The 25,387-nt window shown below is 33.7% G+C and overlaps 2 protein-coding genes across 3 annotated transcripts; both read right to left on the bottom strand.

Moving 5' to 3' along the window:
- Positions 1 to 36: 36 nt before the first annotated feature.
- On the bottom strand, positions 37 to 7,876 carry LOC126670725 (uncharacterized). Its single transcript, XM_050364542.2, has 14 exons — positions 7,620 to 7,876; positions 7,404 to 7,516; positions 6,928 to 7,024; positions 6,627 to 6,751; positions 6,006 to 6,516; positions 5,225 to 5,410; positions 4,754 to 5,047; positions 4,059 to 4,211; positions 3,632 to 3,786; positions 3,453 to 3,558; positions 2,502 to 3,362; positions 2,018 to 2,114; positions 1,021 to 1,389; positions 37 to 356 (listed from the first exon to the last, which is right to left on the bottom strand). Exons 1-14 carry the CDS (start codon positions 7,722 to 7,724, stop codon positions 163 to 165), a joined length of 3,366 nt encoding a protein of 1,121 aa, XP_050220499.1. The 5' UTR covers positions 7,725 to 7,876; the 3' UTR covers positions 37 to 162.
- Positions 7,877 to 8,750: 874 nt separating this feature from the next.
- On the bottom strand, positions 8,751 to 21,008 carry LOC126667733 (E3 ubiquitin-protein ligase UPL6). 2 transcript variants are annotated; one of them, XM_050360789.2, is made up of 26 exons: positions 20,649 to 21,008; positions 20,394 to 20,491; positions 19,666 to 19,793; positions 19,425 to 19,539; positions 18,620 to 18,800; positions 17,808 to 17,990; positions 17,424 to 17,606; positions 17,215 to 17,296; positions 16,979 to 17,094; positions 16,578 to 16,879; positions 16,285 to 16,381; positions 15,965 to 16,114; positions 15,698 to 15,781; positions 15,545 to 15,631; positions 15,027 to 15,167; positions 14,818 to 14,943; positions 14,533 to 14,631; positions 13,272 to 13,339; positions 12,634 to 12,700; positions 12,338 to 12,508; positions 12,151 to 12,240; positions 11,654 to 11,734; positions 10,237 to 10,310; positions 10,077 to 10,148; positions 9,835 to 9,924; positions 8,751 to 9,495 (listed from the first exon to the last, which is right to left on the bottom strand). In XM_050360789.2, the coding sequence occupies exons 1-26, from the start codon at positions 20,805 to 20,807 to the stop codon at positions 9,429 to 9,431; spliced, it is 3,111 nt and encodes a 1,036-aa protein (XP_050216746.1). In that variant the 5' UTR covers positions 20,808 to 21,008; the 3' UTR covers positions 8,751 to 9,428. The 2 variants fall into 2 exon arrangements, with proteins under 2 accessions (XP_050216746.1, XP_050216747.1); XM_050360790.2 differs by having other exon boundaries at positions 19,425 to 19,536.
- Between the last annotated feature and the right edge of the window lie 4,379 nt (positions 21,009 to 25,387).

Raw genomic sequence — 25,387 nt, 5'->3', positions numbered from 1 at the left:
CAAGTTCTTGAGTTTGACAAAAGCACTATATGCACATGCGGAAAAATTGTAATATTTGCGCTGTTGAAACTGTATTTAACAAAATTTGATATCCTAAAACTCTTGTAAGAACAAGCAGGGATACAATATTTTTGTATTACAAATTTTCTAACCTTAGACATCTTAAGCCTTCTTTTTGTTGATTTTCTTGCCTTTCTTTTGCTTCTGCTTCAATTGTGTGAGACCAGCAGCGGTAATTTTGACATTGCCAATAATGGCAGCTACTAGCTCATGCTCTGTACATGCTTTTGTTAATTCCTTCTCTCTACTAGTTGCTTCGGGCATGTGACTAAATAGGTTCATGGCCATTTTTGCAGCTGAACAGAGATCAAGCCAATATAATAGACAGTCAACATAATAAGAAGTACGAAGCTACACTAGTTTCAGGAGGTCTAAATCCCCTTAAAAAAACCTTTGTTTGAGAGCCCTTGCTGATGGGTATAAAAGATGAAGTATATGCTGAAAAATCGAACCGAACAAAAGAAATCATTTTGGTTTTGGATATACAAATAATTTTAATTTAAGTTTTAGTGAAAACAGAACTGACCGGTTCACTTTGCCTCTGTTTGTAAAAAATTATATCCTTGTAAATTTAGTTTAAGCAAAGGGTCATCAGTCCCTGAACTTGTGCAGTAGGGACAATTTACACTTGACCATTTTAATCAATTAAGAACTCTATATATTCAGGTCAATTAGAGACAATATTCTCTACGTTTAGGTCTAGTAACTCTCAAATTAGATCATCAGTGTCCCTAAACTCGTTCATTTTTGTATAAATTAGGAATTAATTGACTTAAAAATAGGGAATATTACCCTGTTGATTAAAATTGCTAAGTGTGACCCTGACGCACAAGTTTAGGGACCAGGATAACCCTTTGCTCAATTTAAATTGGTTCGATTTTGCAAAATAAAATCCGATTTTGGTTTGGTTCAAACTGAATATACACCTCACAACTTCTCTAAAAAGACAGGTATACATACCTTTTCCTTTCTTTGCGGTGCCGGGCACTAACTTCACACGGTACTTGTAAGACTGGACTGCACTGTAAGGACCACAGACAGGCACAGCATACAACAGAATGTCACTTGCCAGGGGCTTTCCGGTCAAGTAGTCCACGTCATTTAACTTCTCTTTGTCTTCTTCGCCAATCTCATGGATGTCATCTTCCTTCATGGCTACCCTATCTGCTTCCGAATCCATATAACCCAAGTCCACACGAGAGCTATCGGCAGGTCCACCGTTTGCTAGATTACGTAAGCTGGCATCTGGATGTTCAGGGCAATCTACAGACAAGTGCCCAGGCTTTTTGCACTTATAACATATTTTTAGTTTTAAAGCATCTTCAGGACCTGCCAAATTAAAAATAGAGGTGAAAAGCTTGAAATAATATTAGTTGCTATTGGACTCTTGGTGAGCATTCGAACAACCAAATTATCCCTACCGAATTAACCGAACCGAACGAATCAACAGAATAACATAAATTTTAAAAATCTGAAACCGAATCAACCAAATAAGCTGGTTAAACCGATAATTACAAAAGAATTAATTAATTCGGTCGAATTTTGAGAAGAGGAAATTGCACCCCGTACCTTTTTTTTGAAATTATGCAGCAATAAGCTCTTAACTTTTTGCTGTTGCAAAAATGCCTTTTTTAACTTTTTTTTTTTGCAAAAATACATCACCTATCAATAATTTACCAATGATTTACCCATAATCAACCAAAAGAGCGTATTTTTGTAAAAAGCCCTCTTGAGAACCCTCAACAGTAACTATATCGGAAATTTCATAAACCGAACCGACTAAATTACAGAATTAACCAAAATCCTTTAACCGAATTAACCAAAATAGATCAGTTAATTCGGTTTCGGTTAATATTTGCTCAGCCCTAGAATCTAGTGATGGCTTTGTGGAGCAAAAAGCATCATACTGCACAATTAAAGATAAAGTAAGCTTTCATCAAAAGTTTGGAACACATACTTGGAACAGGTGTCTTCCCTTCGCCGGTTAATGCTTTCCCAGTAGCTTCACTTCCAGTTTGTGCATCTCCATCTTTCTTGCGTGTATTGCCAGCTGACTGAAGATTCATGCATCATAGGTTTCAGCATAAACAGAAAAATAAACAAGACTATCATTCTTAATTACATCCAACAAGGCAACAAATTTCTTCCATGGAGGATGTAACATCAATTAATTGTTTTACATTTAAAATGGCTGGAGGGCATAACAAGCATAATCTTTTTATGGAAAATGAAACTAGAAAATATAAATAATTTGCAAGTTCACCCAAATTTTGTTTATGTTATTCCGAGTGAAGAAAAAGTAGTAATCTACACTGCAACATTATATGCAAAGCAAAAAGAAAGATCATGCTTTTGGAGACACCAGCATTAAGTAAAATGATAGAAATGTAAATGTGACTTCGTGCTAGATCCTAAAGGTAAAAGGTATAAGTTGTACTCACTGCCAGTAAAGCCATCCGAATGCTCCTTTCTTCTTCATCTTGATTAGCATACTTCTCCTTCATCTTCTTAAGTTTACTCTTCTGCCCACGACTAATTTTTCCACTCCCAACCTTATTACTTTGACTACTCTCTTCAGGTTGACTGACAGAAGCGTTATTTTCTTTTACTCCTTTTTCTCGCTCAATATTTTCATCTGCCAAATCATCTTTCTGACCTTTCTTGAGCTTTCTTCTTTCAGCTTTTGAAATATGAGGTTTATCTCTAACTGCTGCTTTCTTTTCCTTCTGATCATGTTCCTTGGACGAATCAACCTGAGATGTTTCAAGTCCATACTTTTTCTGCGATAAGGTAGCAGGTCCTAACTCAAGGGCTCTATCAATGAGGTCTTCAAGTTGTGGGGTAACAGAAGCAGCATAATTTCCAACATCAGATTGGTAGACCCCAACGTTTTCAGTACTTTGAAGTAATTCATTTGAATCAGCAATTTCACAGTTGCCAAGAGTCAAGTCAGTAGTACTTTTGGTTTCCAACACGGGTTCTTTTCCTCTTTCTTCCTTCTCTGATTCAGAATCAGAAACTTCTTGGAGAGGTTCACTTTCTTCAAAATCATCCATCCCTTCTTCCTCACCTCGTACCCTCCTTTCATTCAAGTGTGATCCCAGAGAGCTCTCATCCAATCGAAATAACAAGCCAAAGCCCATTATAAGAGGATGTGGAGGAAGAAAGTTCTTTTTCCCACGAATCATGAAACTTCCAACTGTGAGATACTCCCCTGTAGGAGCAGTTTTGCTGACCTGGTGAGGGTACACCCACCATGCACTAGTAACCATCTTCGAATCCCATGCCTGGCTTTGGCAAACCTAATAACGATACAGGATATACTTTCAATTACAGGTTAATGAATGATCAAAGAAAATTAAATTGAAACTGATTCTGGAAGAACAAGTTACCGTATAACATCCAGCCTGGTTTAAAGTAAGAGGAGGTATGGGTTGTTCGGACCTGTGATTCTTGATCAGAGTACTAGAAGCTCCATGTAGGTCTGCATGGACATACCTGTTCAAAGTGATGATGATGATTACGACGATGGTTCAATAGTGAAAAGCATATTACAATATTTCAGACTTACAAGTCTCCTTTTGACATATATCGCTTTACAATCATCTCATTTTGTTGAGCATCACGTCCACTAATAACCAAATAATTCTCACTGCTGATAAACCAATTAAATTTCTCAAACCAGTGAAGTTTGCGAATATGCATTAGAGAAGCAACAGATTTTTCCTGCACATTCATCAAGTGACAATATTGATAAATAAGCAGTAAAACTTTAGCTTTGATGTAACAAAAGAACAACTGGAAGATTATAGCAGATAAACAATGCCAGTTTCTGTACTCCTTTAAGCCTCATATTACATAATGCAAAATTTCTATACACATTCCCACCACAGGAAATCTTTAAGCCAGTCACATAATACCAAATGCACAATAGTTTGATAAGCATAAAACATATGCGCAACCAAATAAAGGCAAGTACATTTGCAATCTAAAGCTACCTGTAAAAGCTGGAGACGAGTCTTTCTCTCAGCTGCTTTAAAAGCTTTTTCATGGGCTGTAACAGTCTTTTCCTGCTTGTTTTCTTGTTTCTTCTTCATTTCATACCACCTCCGAGCATTAGCATGTGCGGAAAGTGCAATATTAACTTCAACCTGCGAGCAAACAAACAATGAGTAGTCAAATAACAGCCACGGTATGTGTTGAGCGGTTATCTTTCCTAAATTTAATCATATATATAAACTTATATTGATGTATGTATCTAATAAGCACAAGAACATGCTATGAGTTCAAAAGAGAAAGGAAAAAAAAGTCAATATAATAATTAGAAAAAAAAAAGTCAATATAATAATTATATTAAAGATTAGAAATAATCACAAATCAAATTAAGATGACTTCACAATCTTTGGTCTAAGCAAATAAACTTTAAAGTTGGAGATGTTAATAGAGGAATTGTCACAAAGTCATTAAGACTAATGTTACGTCTCTTGTGGCAAAGCCATTTGAAGAAAATACAAAATGACAACCTAATTGCATGTCCTCAAAGTTCAGATGCCAATTAATCACACAAGTGAAATACCAAGCACGTCCATTGAAAACAACAGAAGCAATTAAACAAGGAAGAAAATAAATTAACAGCTCGTTTCTAGTATAAATGCCTATAACATATGAGTGCTAGTTTGCACCCAAACAGCACCTTGTCCGCTGGGAACGTCTTTTCATCATCATCCATGTCATCAAGATTGTTGCTCAGCAATAATGTCATGCAGTTCCTTTCAAGATATAGTTTGTCAATTAGGCCAGCCACAGGGTTTCCCATCTTTTTCTCTTCCTTCACCATTCGCGCAAGATCTTCCCAACTCATTCCCTTTGCAAGAGCTACACGAACAGCTAATATAGCAGCCTCCACATCCTCTAAGTTGTACTCTATCAATTCTGCTATTCTGACAGAGTGATCTACTTCTTTTCTCAATGTTAGCACACGATTTTCCTAAATCATAAAATAGAAATGTTCTATAAGAAAGAAAACAAATGTAAAGTTAAAAATTCTATGTAAAACAATTTATAAATGGATGAACTCAGTAAACAAAATCCTAAATTGTACTCTTTGAGTGCTAATAAAAAGTATTTCTACTTTAAATAGTATAGTTAGTTATGAAAAAAAGACCTGATCCAGTCGTATCTTATTTAGTTTCTGAATGGCAGAGTCCTCTTTTGCTTTTTGTTGCTGCTCTGACCTCTGGCTCTCAATTTTGCTATAGAACTCATCTAATGATGCATCAAATGTATCAAATTTTTCATGTTCCCTCATTCTGAATTGGTTCAGTAATATGGGGCAAAATTCATCATAGATCTGCAAAATTTTAAAAGCATTAGGCAGCTAAAAAAACAATGGAAACTTGGAGTGCATGCAAACAGTAAAATGTTCATGATGGAATTTAGGTATTCTTAGAGATAAATATAAAGGTGGAATTTTTGATAATGATCAAAGCAATATAATTACTATGTGTTAAGTAATTGAAATTTCAGCTTTAGTTTGAAACCAGTTATATAATTAATTAACTTTAAGTAGTTCGCAGTAGCAAACTTATACCTCATGGACGCGAAGTGCGCCTGGAAAACTTATTGTGATTTGTGTTGAGCCTAAAAATCCTAAACTTTATGGGAACTTGTAAAAACCCTAAAACCTATAGTGGTTGCTCGAGGTAGTGGATGTAGGAGAAGAGATGACTCCGATTCTAAATCCATTGTGTAAGTTCATCCTCTATCTCATTAATTTTTCCTTATGTTGTCTCATTTGATTCGGAGGTATTAGTTTGTACAAGTTGGGATTTGGGAGCAATAATTCACCTACTTTTGTTTTAACCTTGTATTTCAATTTCGCATTCGTTTATTCTATAATCATGCATCTAAAAGGACAAGCTACCAAAGACGGCCATAAAAATAACCTTGGAAGTGCTTCCAGATGAAGATATTGTGTGGTCCTTGCCCAAATTCTTATTCTGCATCAATATGTAACCTTCAGGAACTTTATCTCCTGAAATAATATCCTGGAGCCAATCTTCAAATTTGGCAACAGCTTGGACCAAAACCTGTATAGTATCATCATCTAGTCTATCACTTATAGAAAATTTTGTACTCGGCACCAAACCAGCATCCAGTATGATATGCTCAGAAAGTGCTGGACCATAACCCAATGCCTCTCCAAGAACATTCTTCAACGTGGTTTGTTTAGTACGATTCTCAGATGATTTACCACCTTTGTTTTTACCCTGATTCTCTTTTTTTGGTTTATCTGACACATTTTTTTCACCATCATTAACAGGTTCACTAGTTTCCGGCTCTTTAAATGATGTAAGCGCTTCAACCAATTTCTCAGCAGTCGTTCGCTCAAAAACTCGGCAAATTTCAGTAGGGTAACGATGCCTCGACATAATGGCCAACCCTTTATCATCATCCCTATCATGGACAAGTATAAATTGAATCAAACACCAGAAGTTCGAAATAAATTGTTGGACTATTATGCAGCCTGGTCCAGTAAGGAAGAAAAGGGAACAAGAACCACTGACCTATGAGAGCGAAGAAGAGTCAAAACTGTGAAATCAGGATCAGTAAGCAAAATATTTCCTTGCGCATACAACTCCAGTATAACATAATGTGCATTAGCACCAAGTCCAAATTGAAAGAGAACAATCTGAAGAGAGGAAAATACAAAATATAACGCACACCATAACTGATTGCACCATGTTACGCTAACTAAAATCCAATTGTTTCAAAAAAAAAAAATACATAACATGTGCATAAATTATTCCAGACAAGTCTTAAAACTACCAAAAAGGAACATAGAGAGACAAAATTAAAGATGTATACCCTATCATAACCGAGTTGTCGCACATCCTCAAGCCTTCTAGTACGTATATGCTTGCGTAACTTTAAGGTAAAACCAGAAGGTGTATTACTTTTGTCACTGTAATAAAACCATAAAATTATTACACCAAAACCACCAACACACTTATACTCCCTCTCACATTCTAATCGGCAAAATTTTCTTTTCTGGATGTTTCATTCTAATTGACAATATATTGCATTTTAAACTAGATTCTTCGTTTTTTACCCTCTTCTATCATTAATTTTTTAAATAGACTTTTTAAGTAAAATGTGAAGTATCAAATGTGATAAGAGAATATAAACGTAAAGTTATACTATACCTAAGGCATTATCTCAAACAATATGCATAATGATTCTTGACAATTAGAAACGGGACAGAGGGAGTATTAATTTCGTTAAAACGACTTCAAGAACACAGGTAAATAAGTAAGAAATGAAAGAAACAAAAGCATTATTACCGAACATAAGCAGTGGTATGCAAGCGGACACCACTCTCCATCAAGAGCAAAACCTTCTCACTCTCTCCTGATTCTGTAACTCCACTGCTATTCATCAGCTTGAATACATATGTCTGTTTAATTTTCATTTAAATCAAAAGAAAATTGTAATTCAGTGAGGCATTTCAACAAACAGTTAGTGAGCAATGTTCAATCACAGAAATTCAAACAGCAAACCTTGGGAGAGAGATCGTAGACATTAGAGCAACGCATTCCAATTAATCTACGCAAGCATTTGACTTCTGCGGCCACATCGGCCGTGTTCATTCGCACCTTCACCATATTTTTATCCCGTGATTAGCTTCTTCTTCTTCTTTCGATTGCAAAATAGAGGGTTCTGATTTCAGAGTTCAGACTGAGTATTTATTTCCCCTTGGCTTCGCGCTAAATGATTTTGTTTAGCTACCGTATGGTATACTGCCTCCTTTCTCAAGTTTGCATTTAGGAAAAATTATAGAGCAAATTACTTAAAGATCCTTGAGGTATACCATAATTAACAGTTTGGTACTCCTTATTTCAAAAGTCTACTTAATGGTCCCTCAGTTTTAATTCCGTTAACTGAGTGATCCTTCTGTTAATTTGAGGGACTAAATCGTTTAACGGATTGAAACTCGGGTACTAAATCGTTCAAAAGTGAAGGACCAAATCGTTTAATAAAATTAAAAGTGAGGGACCAAATCGTTCACAAAACTAAAGATGGGGTACCAAATCGTTTGAAAATAAGTGTCGAAATTAACAGAGGGATCTCGTAGTTAACGGAATTAAAACTGAAGGACCATTAAATAGACTTTTGAAATAAGGGTATCAAACTATTAATTTTGATATACGGGACGCGTAATTTGCTCAAAATTATATCAATATTAAGTTTTCTAATTCTACTTTTTAAGTATATCAGCTTTTATTTCTTCCAATTTCTTCCAAATAGTAGAATTAGAGAAACAGTTTTGATCTATCTTCAATTTTTTTATCTACGATTAATTACATTTGATATAATACTTTATCAATAAATTTTAACAAATCAAACTAAAAAATAAAAAGATTATTTCATAAAGTTAAAATAACATAAAAAAATATCGATGGCAAGAATAAATTATTGACAGTGGCCAAAAAATATAAAAAAATTATGAATAGTTAGAGATTCTTTAATTGAGAGAATAAATATATTATTTTTTCTTTGACAAATCAGAAATATTTAAAAAAGATCATTTAAATATTTCATTCCTAAAATTTTATAGAATTCATTTATTTAATATCAAATAAATTAATTCACAAATATAAATTTTAAAATACAATTAACAAAAAAATAAGTAAACAAAACATGATTTTATTTCTTTTCAATAAAAAATTACAAAATTTATAAATTTTTACTCAAGCAAATACATTTATTTATTAAAAAAAATACCTTCACTTTATAAAATACAGTAGACACAGGGTCTCCCAAGTCTGAAACAAGAGCATGACCACAAAGGGCTCCTACTTTTCTATCCCTTAATCATCAAGGGATCAAGATAATCCAAACATACTTTCTACCCAGCAACTAAACGATTGTAAAGTTGCTAAAAATATTACAAAAATATGCACTGTACATTAAAGCTTTTGCAAGGACTAGTCATTCACATCTTACATATACACTATATAAGCGCATTCTTCCGGCAATGATACAGCTAGTCAATATCAAGTGATTATCTCCCACAGGACTCAACTTGCGAAAGCTTCACCATCTACAAAGTTCAGATACATCATATCTTCCGCAGAAGTCCCAGCATATGTACATTCCATGCCATATTTTTAATTAGTTTTACTGCGCCTTCATTAAATGGTTCAAGACGAACTTGATTCTGGTCCGCCTAGGTTCTACATGAACTTCGTTGGGTCTTCGGCACAGCACTTGGCAGACCTATACACTCGGCAGCACATGGATTATGATGGTCATCCCAAGGTAATTGGACTGGTTTTTTCCCCACGGTGTTATCGCAGCACAATGTATCAGCTCAAGTCAAAACCAGCTTCAGCATTTATAGCGTATAGCAATTTTGTTTCCAGTTGCTCTTTGCTGTACCGTAAATATATCATGTAACAGTTAACCTCAAAAAGTAAATAGCAAGTAATACTTCTGGCAAAAAAAAAAGTAATACCAGAAAAATGCTTGAAGGAATATAAAGAGTTATATTGATGAAATGTTAAAACTGGATCAGAAAGATGATGACAGATGTAATTCAAGGGATTGTTAATTAGATAACATCCTCCTAATCTATAAAGTGAATTTCAAAAAACAAATGCAGTATTAAAATTCATCGTTCTGTGCCAATCAATGTTATTTTAAGGGTCAACTGTTTTTTTTCCCCCTAAAAGTTAGGACCCTTAAAATAAAATTCTTATAATAGAGACAAACCTTCTATAAGGTGGAAGCTTTAGAAGATTCATACAAGTAGCTGATGTTGGTAAGCGTTCAAGGGTTTCTTCAGAAGCACTGCCAGCAGCCCTATATAAAAATCAAAAATAAAATATGAATTTGAAGAAAATGCAGAGGAAAAGTTTTTCAATATTTGGCAACAAGCACCTCGTCAACCAATTGGGATAGGTCAGCATCAGAATTTGACTGCTCCATTTAATTAATGTTTTCAATAATATTACCTCTGTATGCAGAATAATGGCTCCAGGTTTTTGAATCCAAGTAACGGCCCTCGTGAGCAACCAGTCACAAACCTAAAATAAATGATTCTTTCCGGTTATACCAAGTTTATGTTCAATTTATAGTTGAACTCAAAAATAAAAGTAGGATAAAATGACTCACTTCAAAAACTTTTTTTGATATTCGAGGGAAAAGCTTTTAAGAACCCCCCAGAACATTTCGATGACATAATGCTCCTGAAAAGAAACAATACAATAAGCAGCTTACTACAGCAGGATGACACCACCACAGGTGGCCATTAGTCATCCACCAAAACAAACATTATAGTTTCCAAGTTACAGAATAGTTTAAGGAGTTCCTCTATGTCACTGGTATATAACTTAAACGACTAGGAGAATTTTGTATTTTTTTTCGGGCTAATCACCTCAAAAACTACCGACCTTTCATTTTTTTTTCAATAACACCCTGACCTTGCAATTTTATCAATTGCACCCTATTTCGTATTTTTACATTTCAATAGCACCCTAAATTAAAAAAAATAGATGATTTCATGATTATAAGGATTAAATTTTATAAAATAACCAAATCTAAGGATCATTTTATACTATTTTCTACTTGGCTAAATTTTAACAAGTCCCTTAACTTAAAATATGTTCAAATAAACCATCTTCTCCATTAATTCAAAATTAAAAAAAAAATTATCTTCCCCGACATCTTTTCTGCTCGACCCGCTGCCGCTTCTGAATCCGCGACCACCCACCGCCGCTTCCGGGACCAGCAGCTGGCCTCCTTCCGGCCATGGAAGACCAGCTGGTCTTCCATGGCCGGAAGACCAAGACCAGCAGATCTGCTGGTCTTCTGGCCGTGGAAGACCAGCAGATCTGCTGGTCTTCTCGCCGTGGAAGACCAGCTGCTGCTGGTATTCCATGGCCGGGAAGACCAGCTGCTGGTTGCTGGTCTTCCATGGCCGGGAAGACCAGCTGCTGGTCTTCCTTTGGGGAAGACCAGCTCGTCTTCCCCAAAGGAAGGTCTTCCATGGAAGACGCGCAGCTCGTCTTCCATGGAAGACCGGTGACGGAGAGCGGCGTTTGAACGGAGGTGGTGACGGAGAGCGGCGGCGTTCGAACGGATTTATTTATTTTTTGTTATTAGTTTAATTATTTTTTATTATAGAGAAGAGGGTTTGTACATATAATGTTAAACATCATATGATATTTAGAGTTTTTGAAAAATATGAAGGATTCATTTTGAACTTTATCCAAATGAAAATAGTTCAATTTAATACTTTAGGGTGCTATTGAAATGTAAAAATACGAAATAGGGTGCAATTGACGAAATTGCAAGGTCAGGGTGTTATTGAAAAAAAAATGAAAGGTCGGTAGTTTTTGAGGTGATTAGCCTTTTTTTCGTTGTCCTAATGTTTCTTGAGGGATTTTTCTGCCTGTATTTCCAACCATCAAAAAGAAAATGAAGAAACAAATTATAGTGTAGCTATGCATGTTTTAAGCAAGAGTTTACAAAGTCAATAATGCTCTATCCTTATTCCCATCTCAGCTTCAAAAGATGAAACATAACTTACATGGTGATAACCTCCTGCATAATTGGTATGGGCACGAAGATCATCAACATCCAAGCTCTCTAGCGATCCTGCTATCAAGAGCTGTAAACCCAAAAAAAAGGTGAGCTAAATTCTAGATACTATATAGTTAACCACGGCATTGCCATCCAACTATACACACCACACACTCATGCGGCCAGAACAACAGATAGAAATAAACCAGAAAAATAGAGCAATTCCCTCACGGTCATGGCAGTCAAAAGGCAGTATCCATGCAATAGTAACAGACATATAATACAAATGAAGAACATTCAAGTGAACAGACTAAATGCACTGCAATTAAATAATAAAATTAATTTCACTGACCCAAATTTGGTCTCTCACACTAAATACAAGACAAATTATTTTGGCCTCAGAAACTATATCCTTCCAATCATTTATACTGATGATAACTACGTAGTTAATAATAAAAGGCAGCTGTGTCCAAATAAGTTGACAGAATTCCTGAAGTAGAATACCTGAATTTCATGTTCATTGAACATGTCAAGCCAATCTTTCTGTATAAGCTGTTGAACACCTCTCAAGAAATGAGAACTTTGTTGGCGTATCTGAAAATCAGTCATAGTATAACAACCATATGAAGAGGAAAGTACAAGGTAAACCTGAAATGAAATTAGATCAAATGGAAAAAAAAAATTGGGATACCTGAAAATTCAGTCGATGGTTGGATACAAGATGAATAAAAGTTATAACATTCTCACTAGTAACACGTAAGTTTCTTCCTCCAGGAAGAAGCTCTTCTTCTGTTTGCTCGCCATATTCATTATTCACAATAACAAAATAGAGTTCCAAATCGGAAATATCACCTTGGTAATGCTGCAGATCAGAAAGATAAGTGTGAAAAATAAGAATCTGTGTTTGTGCATGTGTAAAAGGTGATAGCTACAGATTTAAAGGAATAATCCATTTCGAATCATAAGCATTTAGTAAGAATAGCAAACCTTCAAGAAAATTAGATGACGATATAATTCTGGATCCAATGAAGGCAAGTCATTTAGGTAGTTGAACCTGATAATCCAACCAAAAAATTAAAATAATAATAGATAAAGTGTCAATGATATCACAGACTCGCAGCATTTACTTGCAAATAGTATCTGACGTCAGAAGTATTGAAAGAAAAAAAAAGTAAAGTCTCTGCCAATCAAATGGCATAACATGCTTTATCTACTCTTTTACATAAAGTGATTGAAAGAAATGACGCTCAAATTGAACAGATATTCAAGATAGAGAAAGTAACATCGATTTAACAACAGAAAGTTTAATATGGATTTTCAGGCCTGTACTCTTATGTACAACAAGTACATTCAAATAATTGAGCAATGACACTAAGAACATTACAAGTTCCAAACATTCACAAGGAAAAATCTCGCTAATAATTCAAAAATTAGATATCGGAATTGAAAAAATAGAAAGCTAATAGCATTCTGCACCATCTCACCAACTCTAAGAGTTAATAACATCTAATATCTCTATGCAGAAGAAAAGATATTAATGTACGAGTAGAATACTGGCAGAAGCTAGCCATGAACATGTAAATAAAACATTGGAGTGCAGATGCTATATGTTACATAGATCTTACTTTTGTTTTAATTTGCTCAAGAAGAATGTTGCAAATGGAATATCAACAAGAATTCCTTCAAACATAGCCTGCAGGGCAAAGACATAACACAGATTGCAAAATAAAATCAAAAAGCAAGCAAATAGGTTAAACAGCGAAATGTTTATGATCTAGAGATATGAATTTAGATGAAAACTACATCAGCTACAGAGGTGGAACCATAGACTCATGCAACAGATTAGACGAAAATGCAACAACTGACGAGGGTTGTGGTAATTAGGAGGCCAGGAACCAAGCACAAGGCAGCTGTTCTAAGAATGCTGCCGCTTGCCATATCATAGAGAGGCCATCTCCATGTTTAAAGAACACAGTACCCAGACCATAATAGAGAGTTGTCACCCTTTCACCAAAACCCAAACTCAATAAATACAGATATGCAAAAACTGCCTCCTCTAGACTTTAGGTCCAGGATTCGTTCCTGTGGCTTTCTTCTGGCAGAAAGTTTAGGACTAAGTAAAGCAAACAATGTATAGCAGGAATACCAACTAGGGATAATACCAAAGATATCATCGCATGCGCACAAGTAGTCAGACTTGAGCAGTGAAAGGTTACCCCTCTTGAAGTTGAGAAATCTCAAAAGAGGCAACCAAATACAGCAGAGCATTCCAAATTTAGGGACATCAAAACATGAGTACAGCCACAGTCATGGCCTAGAAATAAAAGACCAATCTTATTAATTCATACTGACCGAAGCATATTATACAACAAAGAGCACCCGAGTCTGAAACCCTGAAAAGGCCTTGGACCAAAATTCAAATTTGACAGCATGGAAATATCTAGCGAAAAATTTCTTTTTCGTTAGAGATCCAACCTCCTAGGTACGCCATATCTATAGATCCTCACTTGTGAGTCCACAAAATTTTATTAAGAAACACACTCAGACTCAGCATAATCAACCACAAAGTTAATCCATGACATATCAGCACAGCTAAACAGACAAAAGCATAAAAATAAAGTGAAACTCTGTTCTTCACCGTGTTGTTATTTTAGATAACTTACCAATGAACAACCACACAGCTATTTTAAACCAAGTCTAATCTTGCTTTACAAAGTAAACAATATGGACAACTTCAAATGACAAGGGTATACATGTACTGCTATATGAATTAACATAGGCTAACAAATAAGCAGAATGCAGTTGATCTTTGAGATTTAAACAGATGTGGAACAAACAACATTATGTTATAATAAAGGTATAACAGTATGGAGGTAAATTCAAAACCTTTGCTAGAAGAGTCCCAAGAAAATGGAAAAATTGAAGATGCTGTTCATGTATCATTCCTGAGCCAGGATTAGGGTACAGAAGGTGATCGGATGTTTCCTGAATATACAATGCAAGCATAAAAGTTAACATAACTAGGACTGCAACACAGCACAGAATATAAAGAAACAAAAAAATAATTGCCTATAAGAAAAGCAAGATATCTGTATGCTCGTTCACATGTAATGATGGGAAGAAAGAGGAGAGATTAGCATGCATTAATGTAGCAGAAAATGAATTTCAGACCTTGAATAAACCATATTGCACATCAAATGCTGCTCGAGTAATGTTTTCCATGAAATCTTTAAAAATTCCACCGCCATCAATGCCAGCCTCCTCTACTCCAAACTCATTGACAAATGTAACACGAATCTGTAAACGAAAGACAACCATAGTGAGACAAGAAAGCATACCCACCCGCAATAGAAAAGCCTTTACATAAAACAAGAAATTACCATTCCCCGTAGATCTTCTTCAGACAATGTACTCATCTGATTATAAGCATCTTCCAGAATATGATCCCGTCGAATTCTAAATCTGTTTCTTGTAAAAACACTAGTGGAACCTTGTCTTTGCCTGGCTGCTAATAGTTGTGACTGAAAGAAAATCAAATATAAGTAAACTACATATATCAGGCACATCTTCAACATGATAATGATCTTGCCACATGGAAAACATAGAGTTTGATCAAACAGTCATCAAATTAAAGCTTGTATGAGATAGAAATCTCGCATGCTTCAATTACATTCCTTATGGAAAACATCCATATATAGATCAAGGACTACTCATATAAGATTAAACCACACTAAATTAGCTGGAGGAGAGTTCAGTCATTTGGACGATTTTTCCCAAGGAAAACATAGATAGATAGGTCCATAATAGATGGACACGGGTATAGAGAACGCTACACTTAACTACAGTTCAGGCAATTGTAATTATTCAAGAGAAATAATTGAAGACTTTAAGAACTTACGTTGAATACGTTAACCCTACTTGTAAAAGGTACCAAAAAAGGAGCTCGCTTCAATATGTCATTTGCTTTGGTTCCTTCTATTACAGCCTGAAAATAGGATGTGAGAAAAACAATAACACGATGAATTAGTTGACAGATTCTGAATATGCCTACCTGAGAAATAAAGAAATCATCAACGCCATCTGCATGGAAGTCACTGGGAGGAGTAAATTCCCGTCTGTTGTTCCAATCTTGCAACTACATTTTAATTAAGGTATTAGACACAATAACATAGCATATTAGCTCATTAACCACTATAAATATGCTGCGACTAAATATGTTATAAGGGAAAATTCCCAAATTAAAACATGCAACTGTGTGTCATACAACCACCAACAACTAAGGGTTATATCTTTAGAAACTAGAATATTCAACTAATACCTGAGAAAGGAGTTCAGAAGCTACAACAGTAACTGTGTGTCTAATAGATTCAACCGGTTTCCGCTTAAACGCAAGGTTGTTTGTAGTAGGTTTCGCAATATTCTTGTGAGCTGTGGGATTCATGTTCACCCATAGGAGTTGCCACAAGGCCTGCAGAAACAATAGCAATGCAACAAATAAGAACCACAACTACCACATTTCTGATGTAGCAAGGCAGTAAAACACAAAACAAATGTACAAGCAAACTAGTGAAAGTAACAGTCTATACACATCTCACTTCTGTAAAATGTTCAACCAGAACTCATCAAAACAAAAATTACCTGTCTCAAGATAGCAATTGAGCACCGGATGTCTTTCAATGATAGTGGCTTCTCTTGTTCATAGAACTCCTCATTATCAACTATTGTAAGCATGTGCCTGTTGAATGACGGTAAGAGTAAGAAAAATAAAATGGCTGGAAATGTTAATAGAGAGAGCGAGAGATTGACCCCAAAACAGCTATTCACATAAACCTTAAAAGGTAAAGTGTCTAAGTGATGCCCTACCACTGGAAAGAGATGTATAACACAAATACCAAAGTTGGTAACCAACGCAGCCTTACATGCAGACTTACTTGTATACAGGACAGAAAACAGCCAGAGGTAGTAACCAACCAGGCTCTTCAGCTGGGAGATGTGATAATTGCTCAGGCAAGGATGGCCATTTTTGCTGTTCATGACACTGCTTCATATATTTCCAAAGAACGCGAACCAGATCAGTTCTATAAGCTAGTACAGTCATGATTCGTTCAAGGGGTAAAGTGCTGAAAGCGACATGCAGAAAAGCACATGCAGCCCCAACGGCTGTAATCTCTCTTTCATCTAGTCCATAGCGAGAATCACTGAGCAGTGAAATTCCTCCAAATAAAACATTCGTCTGCTCCAACATAAATTAAAAATTAAATTTCTGTATCTAGATGTCAAAGGTAAATAGACCAACACAAAGCAAAAAAAGGCAAGTGTCAAGCTGCCATACCAACTGTAAGAGAAAGCGGGAATCTATAGCATTGGTTATCTGCTGTTCCAGATCTCTATTCAGCTCTATTTCCATATCATCAGGCACAGAGGCATCCTCCTCACTAAGTGTAGAACCTAAAGAAGAGCAGTTACATGAATTTGGACATTTCAATTTAACAGTTCAAGAGGGCAAAATTACAGATAATAACAGTAAACAACAGTGAATTTGAGAATTTCATGATCAAGAATGCATACTTGCTTTACTTTCTCGACTGGATGATTTTATAGGAGGGAGTGTCTCCAGCAAGAATGTTACAACAGCCGCAAGGTCAATAGCCTAATTAAAATAAATAAGAGAAGCATAGTTAGCTTTAAAACTTAGAAGGTTCCACAAAACACCAAGATATTAGGCAGTTGTAATAAGGAATGCACAGCAATCTGGTAAAACAATTGTGGATTCTTACCATATCAAAAGAACATTCAGGCTGAGATAAAGAGACTCCGGCAGTTTCTAACATATTTGCGAGGAGGCAGGCATAACCAGGACATTCTACTGAAACATCTTTTGGCAGTACATTAGCATGGCTTTGCACACAAAGTGCCATTTGATGAATGTAGAATTCACTCAGCCAACGAGTTGCATAAACCTGGTCATAGAATGCACTCCCAATTATATGTAAAATAATCTAGGATTCTCAACGACTAACTGTGAATTGACACTAAAAGAGTGTTAATGAAAGGTATAGATGTTAGAAGTTCCAGCGCATAATGAAAACTTGAAAACTTATACAATGTTTTGTTCTCGGGAAAATTGTATAAACCAACCGTTCCACCACACATAATCATACCTTTTTTAAATTTGGAAAAAGCTGCCACAAAAAAGGAATTGTCAGAATCTGAGAGAAGAAACTGCATTGTGGATCAATCTCTGGGCAAATACATGGCTTCTGACCCACGTGAGGAATGACAAGAGAAAGCACGTGCTCCAGTGAACATAATGTTCCAACAAAGCCACAATCCTTTATATTTTCCTGAAAATCATTAAGGAGAACAATGTGTAAGTCCATAGCCAAGGGAGTATGCAGCCTGACAAATACATTTTAGCAAAACAATATATGATCCTACAACTTTACAGGTTATGAAAGGAGCATCTAATTAAGGCCTTGAAATGACAGCAGAAGGAATAAAAATACTATATTGCATTGTCTAATTCCACTTATATGATGTTGCGCACAATTTTTTGACAATTGAACATATTTAACATTAAAGATTCTTTTTCCAAAAGCACACAGAGAAGACACCAGTCTTTAAGTGTCTAAAGGCGCAAAGAAAAACTCATCAATATCCAAAAGAAATTCCCACTATAGCATATTTATTCCTTAAAATTCTTAAGTAACTAACAATTCAAAAAGGAAATGTTCATGAGCAAATAATGTTTAGCAATGAATCCCAACTACACTACCTCAAGTTTGCAATTCCAAGGCCATATCTTTTACTAAACCATTGATTTGCATAATGTCATGTTGTAAATAAACAGTCATCCAGCAGATAGGAAAATGTAATTGCAACAAAGAATGTCATTGCATAGACACTCTGTACATACCGCCACCGGCATGAAATTCTGGAAAAAAAAGTGTTCAGGAATAGAATTAATAGATACCTTTATCACAAGAATAATCTGTCTACATAAATTGAAGACATTTCTCTGCACAAGATAGCCAACAATTTTACATGCCCATGGACGTTTTTGATCTATCAACAAAACTACAACTTCAAGCAGAACAGCCAGTGGTTCACTAGATTTTCCTCCTGTCATCAGAAGTTGATTCTTCAATTGCCCTCTGTCCCAAAAGAAGTGGCACATAAGCAACACATACATGGTACAGAAAGTCAGAAACTTTAACAGAAATTACAGGACCAAAAATAATTTCTTCACAGCAACTTCACAGAAGTTTTTCTAATAATAGATTCTATAAAATTAGATATCTTAGACCACAATATCAAGAGAAGCGGCAAAGAAAGAAGCAGAGAACAAGTAATACAAGAAAATCAAGTAAACAAAAAGTAGACAAATGAAAATATATCAAAAAGTAGAAAAATGAAAATTTATCTTGAATCGACTAGAGAATCAACAAGACATGGAAATGGCTTGCATATTCTGATATCAAAGAACTCCACGGTTAGAATGAGAATAATCCAATAATCATGTATGCTCATCAATGAAGAACATATGCAAAGGACAGAGATAGCAAAGGAAGCTCCAGCATTAAATGTCGACAGCTATAATGAGAGAAATCAATATGCATGTAGCTGCGCATGAAAAAGCATCGAGCAGTTGGATAGTTATCAGACACTAAAAGCAACGATATCACAAGTTAAATTTACGCACGCAACTGGTAACAAACTCTACATAATTGTGCGGCACAAATTTAGAAGATTCGAGCAATATAATAAAGAAAACCAACCTATTTTCAAACACCGCCTGAATACAGCAGAAAGAGAGTTGTTTCACCCTATAGTCCACTAAAGAACGATTCTCCATGTAGTTTATTCCACCAAACAGGCTAACGATATCCCCTGCTGCGTTGTAACAATTGGTTAATAATAAAAAAAAAAAAAGTGCACACAACTCGTAGTGAAAATCACACAACAAATGACCAAAACAACTTGAAATAATAGCAACGAATGGCTTTCTAAAAATAATACCAGTATCTCGAGCAAATTGCAAAAGCCGTTGACAGGTCTCAACGAGGATAGCAAGATCACCACTGTTATGCGCATTAAAGAAAAAGAATAGTTGACGTAGGAACTCAGAATCCGGACCAAAAGAATGCCTGGATAACGCAAAACAAAAAAATAATCAAAAAACTAATTCAAAATGTCATACATTAAAATTAGGCCTAATCACTCAAAAACCCCTCACCTTTAAACTTTTTTTCAATTCCACCCCGACGTTGAAAATTTGTCAATTTTACCCACTTTTGAATTTTCCGTTTTCAATTGTACCCCAATATTTTAATTTTTGTTAATTTTTTTACTTAAATGATGAAATCATTCAATTAATTAAGTCTAAACATGAAATAAAATTCTTTTTTATTCAAAAAAGTACAAATAAGTCCTTTATTTTTAAAAACTAACTAAAAACCATAATCAAATTAACACTAATTTAAATTCTTAATTAATTTAACTAAATTTAAATAAATTTTAAAAATATACAATCAATATATGCGAGACATGGAGAATGTTTTAAACAAATTTCCAAACGCAAAAGACGTTAATTTAATTTTTCAGGGTACAATTGAAACACAAAAATGCAAAATAGGGTAAAATTGACAAATTTTCAACGTCAGGGTATGATTGAAAAGGGGCTAAAAGGTCGGGGTTTTTTAAGACATTAGGCCTTAAAATTAAGATAAACAAGAAAGTAGAGCTACCAGTCCACATTTTGACAATGATCCCCATAGGTTTGATAGAACTGATCTCGAACCTTACCGCGCTCAATTTCCAAAGCCTTTCTACCTCTAAACCATTTCTGTTAATTACTAACAATAAGTCAAACATTCAATTACATACAAACAACAATTTCAAATCAAACAATTCAAATGTAACATAAATAACTTCATTGCAAGAGCCGAACAGTTACTAAATTAACGACGACGATTAATAAAAAAAGCAAAAACCTAACGAACCTGAATTTTAATTGCGGAAGTATTTTGCTGCCGTAACCATAACCGACGGTGACGCTCCATTCTAGTTTGTTCTAGAAGCTTCTGTCTATCTCTTTCCTTGGTACTTCGACCTCCTAAAGCAACTCGCTTACGAGTCGACGGATCACCGCTGAAAAACATCGTCGTCACTCAGCTGATTTTGAGACAGTGCAATTCTAGCTGTGAAATCGATCGGAATTTGTCGAATTGCAACTGTAATCGGAGAACGGGAAAAATGATTGGGAAACAAAAAAATGTATTAGAGGTTTTGTTTTTTGGTTCTTAATTTTTTAATGTTTTAAGAAATTAATTTGTACTTAAAGAGAGTTAGATGGAGGAGATGGGAGACTTGAGAAAGAAAGAAAGAATAGAGGGCGAAAAAATGCTTTTTTGATTATGGGCTGGGTTGGATTTTGATTAATTGGGGTATAGAAACGTTTTCATTGAACTGCTTGCGGCCCAAGTTAGTTTAGACTTCGTAGATAATGGGCCTTTTTTGAATGGGTTGGTCATATACGTAAGCTAATTATTGGGCCAGATATATAAATGACGGGTGTCCAAGTCTGGTCCGCTTGAGCGGGCCTTGGATAATTACTTTTAAGGAATCTAAAAACACTTCTTCATTTTTAAATTGGAATCCAAAAATTTAACTTTTATCCAAAAAATAATAATCGTTTTACATTTTACGCTTTTATTTTTTCCTACAAAAGATACATTCGACATATATTAGATATCTCATATATATATATATATATATATATATATATATATATATATATATATATATATATATATATATATATATATATATATATTGTATATAGGGAGAACTTTTAAATATAAAGTGGAAATATGGGGAGTATAAAAAAATTAATTTGTGAAAAATATATGATAAAAAAAATTGATCGATTTTAGATCATTTTGGTGATCTTTTAACCTTTTTTTTCACGAGGTCCTGCTCGAGCTCATACTCGTATTTGACTCACTTTTTTAAATGTGGATTTAAAACTATTGTTTTTTTATATATATAATTTGAGAGGGGGAGTGCTTGTGTGAGGAATCGAACGATTTAAAACTATTTGTAATTAAATTTTTATATAAATTCAAAAAAAAATCTAATTTGAATCCAGATTGGACTTTAATAATAAATATTAGGCTCGAATTAATGCTTCGTTCGATCCCGCCAAATCCATCATGAACAAACATAATCTTGAATAATTATCGTAGCGACGAGCATATTTATATGAGAAACTAATCGATTTAACTTTCTCCATAAATTTAAACATATAAAATATAACTTTTTAAATAGGAGATTATCATAATAGAATACAATCCTCTAGATCGCCATGGAAAGTTGTAGAATGTAATTAAACAAACATTTCAAAACCAACCTTTAAAAATTTAGATGTCAAAGGAAATTAGGTGATATTGCAAATTAATAGTTGCAAAATTTATAATTGTTGAGTTAAGAGTGCTCAATTCTACATTAACAATAGGATTATTCAAACTCTGCCCTACCCACTATTAACCTTTGGATCATATATTTTGTGTCTGCATAACTGCCTGTTGACCATTTTACCATTTTGACTTCTTTTTCAAACTCATTTTTTTAAGCCAGTAAAACTTTGGTTTTTGACTTGCTAACCTTACCTTGCCAAGCCAATTAAATATTAGTCTTTGTCAATACCAATTGCAAATCAAGGAGTCATTTTATTGATATTTTCATTTTGTAAATATTATAAACGCTCTAAAATCGAGTCTCCACAAAATTATATTCATCGATTTAGATTATGGTTCAACACATTTACGATAAATATAAATAATATAGTAAATGTAAGCAAAACTGCTACTCTCAATTATATAGCTTACATTCACATATGTCCATTGAACCACTGATTGATCTCTCAGTATTAACAAATAGTATCTTTAGAATTTGTCATTTTTAATAAATAATTTCATGATTCAATTTACAAAATATATATTGACTAATGATGTAATTATTATGTTTCTATTAATCTTTATATTTATAATCAAAAATCAAAAATATTATTTTCGTACAAAAACAAGGGCGTATAATTTTAACTTAAATAAGCCTGCTAATTGTATAAGTTAAATAAATCTAATAATCACGGACGAAAGCTTATATTTTAATTCAAACTCAAATTTAGAAGTAAATTTAAAAACAACCTCACAATGTAAAAATTGTACAATATTTAAAAATAAATAGTTGGTATTGCTAAACTAGTGAAGAAATCCATTTGTTTTGTGTAGTGAAAATTAAGTTTAAAAGAGACTTAAGATATTAATTAATGATAATGTTATTTAAATTAACTTGGTTAATAATGATGTTGATGTAGATAAATTGGAATGCAAGTAATAATATAGTAATGACACATAAGCATCCTTTGTTGACGAACAAGATGAGAGAGAAGGCACACGAATGAATTGGTGTTTCCACGATGGCTTTATAGGCCAACAATAGGTGTTGAAATTCACTTTTAGACCGCAATTATATAACGCACGATTGCTAGCTGGTTTTTGTGTATACTGCTCGTTTGCTAGTGTTAAGGTTATTAAATTTATATAAATTAATTATAAAAATAGGTTTTTATTATTTAAATTACAGAGCACCATTTGCTGCTAATCAGTTCACACCTTCAATAGAAACCAATTTTATCAATAATTCTATCAAGTTATTCGTTTAGTTTTTTATTTGTACTTTTGGGCAAAATATACAATTATATCCCTCATGTATTGCATTTTAATGTTTTATTTTGAAGTGATACTCAACGTTATTAAAATATGATAAAATGAACTCTCCTTTAATATATTTTTACTTTGTCGTTGTCTCAGTTGATATGAACGACATATGACGTACACGTGATATTTTATTTAATTTAGAAATAAATAATATATTTTTAATTGAAAAATAACATTATAAAAAATAAAAATTTGATCTTTTATCAACGCCAAATGTATCCACACAATGTCCACGCAACATGAATACCGGAAAAATAAAAATATGTAAAGGAGAGTAATTTTGTCATTTTTTTCATATGAAGGAAAATAATTTGTCGTTTTTTCCATATTTTTGTTTTATCATGGATCCATTTCACTCATAAAACGCCTTGACAACTCCCACGAAAGATTGTATTTTTATGCTCGCACATCCATTGTTTTGGATGAAGCCCCTGTTAAGAAATGTTGTTCGATTGTGAACTAACTAGCCGATGAAAAAATCCTTGAAGGCGGCAGATACCACATTCAAATAATAAAAAAATAAATTTATCTACTACAGTTTTAATGTATTTGTTAAATATATCACGATTTTAAAATTTTGCCAGTTTGGTTCGTCATACTTCCAATCTTTGCTAAATATACTCATGATTAGTTTTGATCTGATGTGGTGCAACATTATTCGTCTATATGTATAAAATTTATCATATGTATCGCATATATCAACATGCCAACTTCAAATGAGTCTTCGTCATATTTGACAAATATTTAAAAGATGACATATCAAACTGATAAGATTTAAAGATCGCGTTGTATTTGGCAAAAACACTAAAATTGTGGATAATAAATTCATTTTGCTTAAAAAATTGTTAAAGTTCAAGTTAAAAATCGAGTCAAATATGAAGGTGCAAATTGTACATTTAACCTATATTTTTTACTACATTTACTACAGCGCCACAATTAAAACGATCTTACTATTATCTTAATTAATTCATATCCGAATTAGACAATTAAATGTTAAGTTGTGTTTCATTGTCCCATAGGATGTAAGTTATTTTCAACTGAATGTATTATTGTGGTTACACTTTAACCAACATAATGTTCCAAATTTGGGAGATTAAAAGAAAAGCCATGTTTCAACCACTTTGCTTTTTCTACTTTTGGAGGCATTTAATTAAGTTTTAGCGTTCAAATTCTTTTTAGTTAATTATGTTTAGGTTATGATAATGCTTTTCAAGAATTTTAAATCCATGTCTGATGATGCATGCGCGAGTTTTGGCTGCTTCTTTCATCTCATTTCATATCAGAAAGTTCCAAAACCCTAAAAAGTTTATTAATGAAATTTTAAAAGTTATATAATAATTGTCATATATAAATTTCAGTATTTTCCTTAATACTGTTTTGCTTATAGTGAATGCATAAATTAAAATCTAATATTTTATACATATACAAAAAAAATCAGAATGATTAGGTAAAAATATTATGCATTCAGTGAACAAACAAGCTCGTCAATCTATAATTTAATTTTCTATTTTGACGGTTAAATAGATGAGCTTAAAATTATATGTTTTCTCTATCTGTTTTCTGTTTATTATAATCTCTACTTTGTAAAAATTTAATGTTATATATATTTATATGATAGTGAATTATGCTAATTATATAGTTTTCCAATTTAAAGCATTATTATTAAGTATATATTTGTTAAAATAAAAACTCAAACCTTGTGTAGACGTTGGCTCAATTCAGATCATAAGAACAAACAAAACAAATCAAACAAATGAAAGACGGCCACAGCCCACATTGTAAAAGTGTGGAGAATGAGAATATACATTTAAAATTAGCAGTATTATATAAATGATTAAATTAAATATACCATCTCAATCTTGTGTCTAGTTGTAGATATAGATAAATTATGTTACGTTGTGATCAATATTTAAATCAAATATGGTTAGAAGGAGAGTCTCACATGTGATAAACATAGGCTA

The sequence above is a fragment of the Mercurialis annua genome, linkage group LG2 (assembly GCF_937616625.2).
Source record: "Mercurialis annua linkage group LG2, ddMerAnnu1.2, whole genome shotgun sequence".
NCBI lineage: Eukaryota > Viridiplantae > Streptophyta > Magnoliopsida > Malpighiales > Euphorbiaceae > Mercurialis > Mercurialis annua.
The sequence above is the reverse complement of the archived record's forward strand: the minus strand, read 5'-3'. Positions and strand labels throughout refer to the sequence as shown.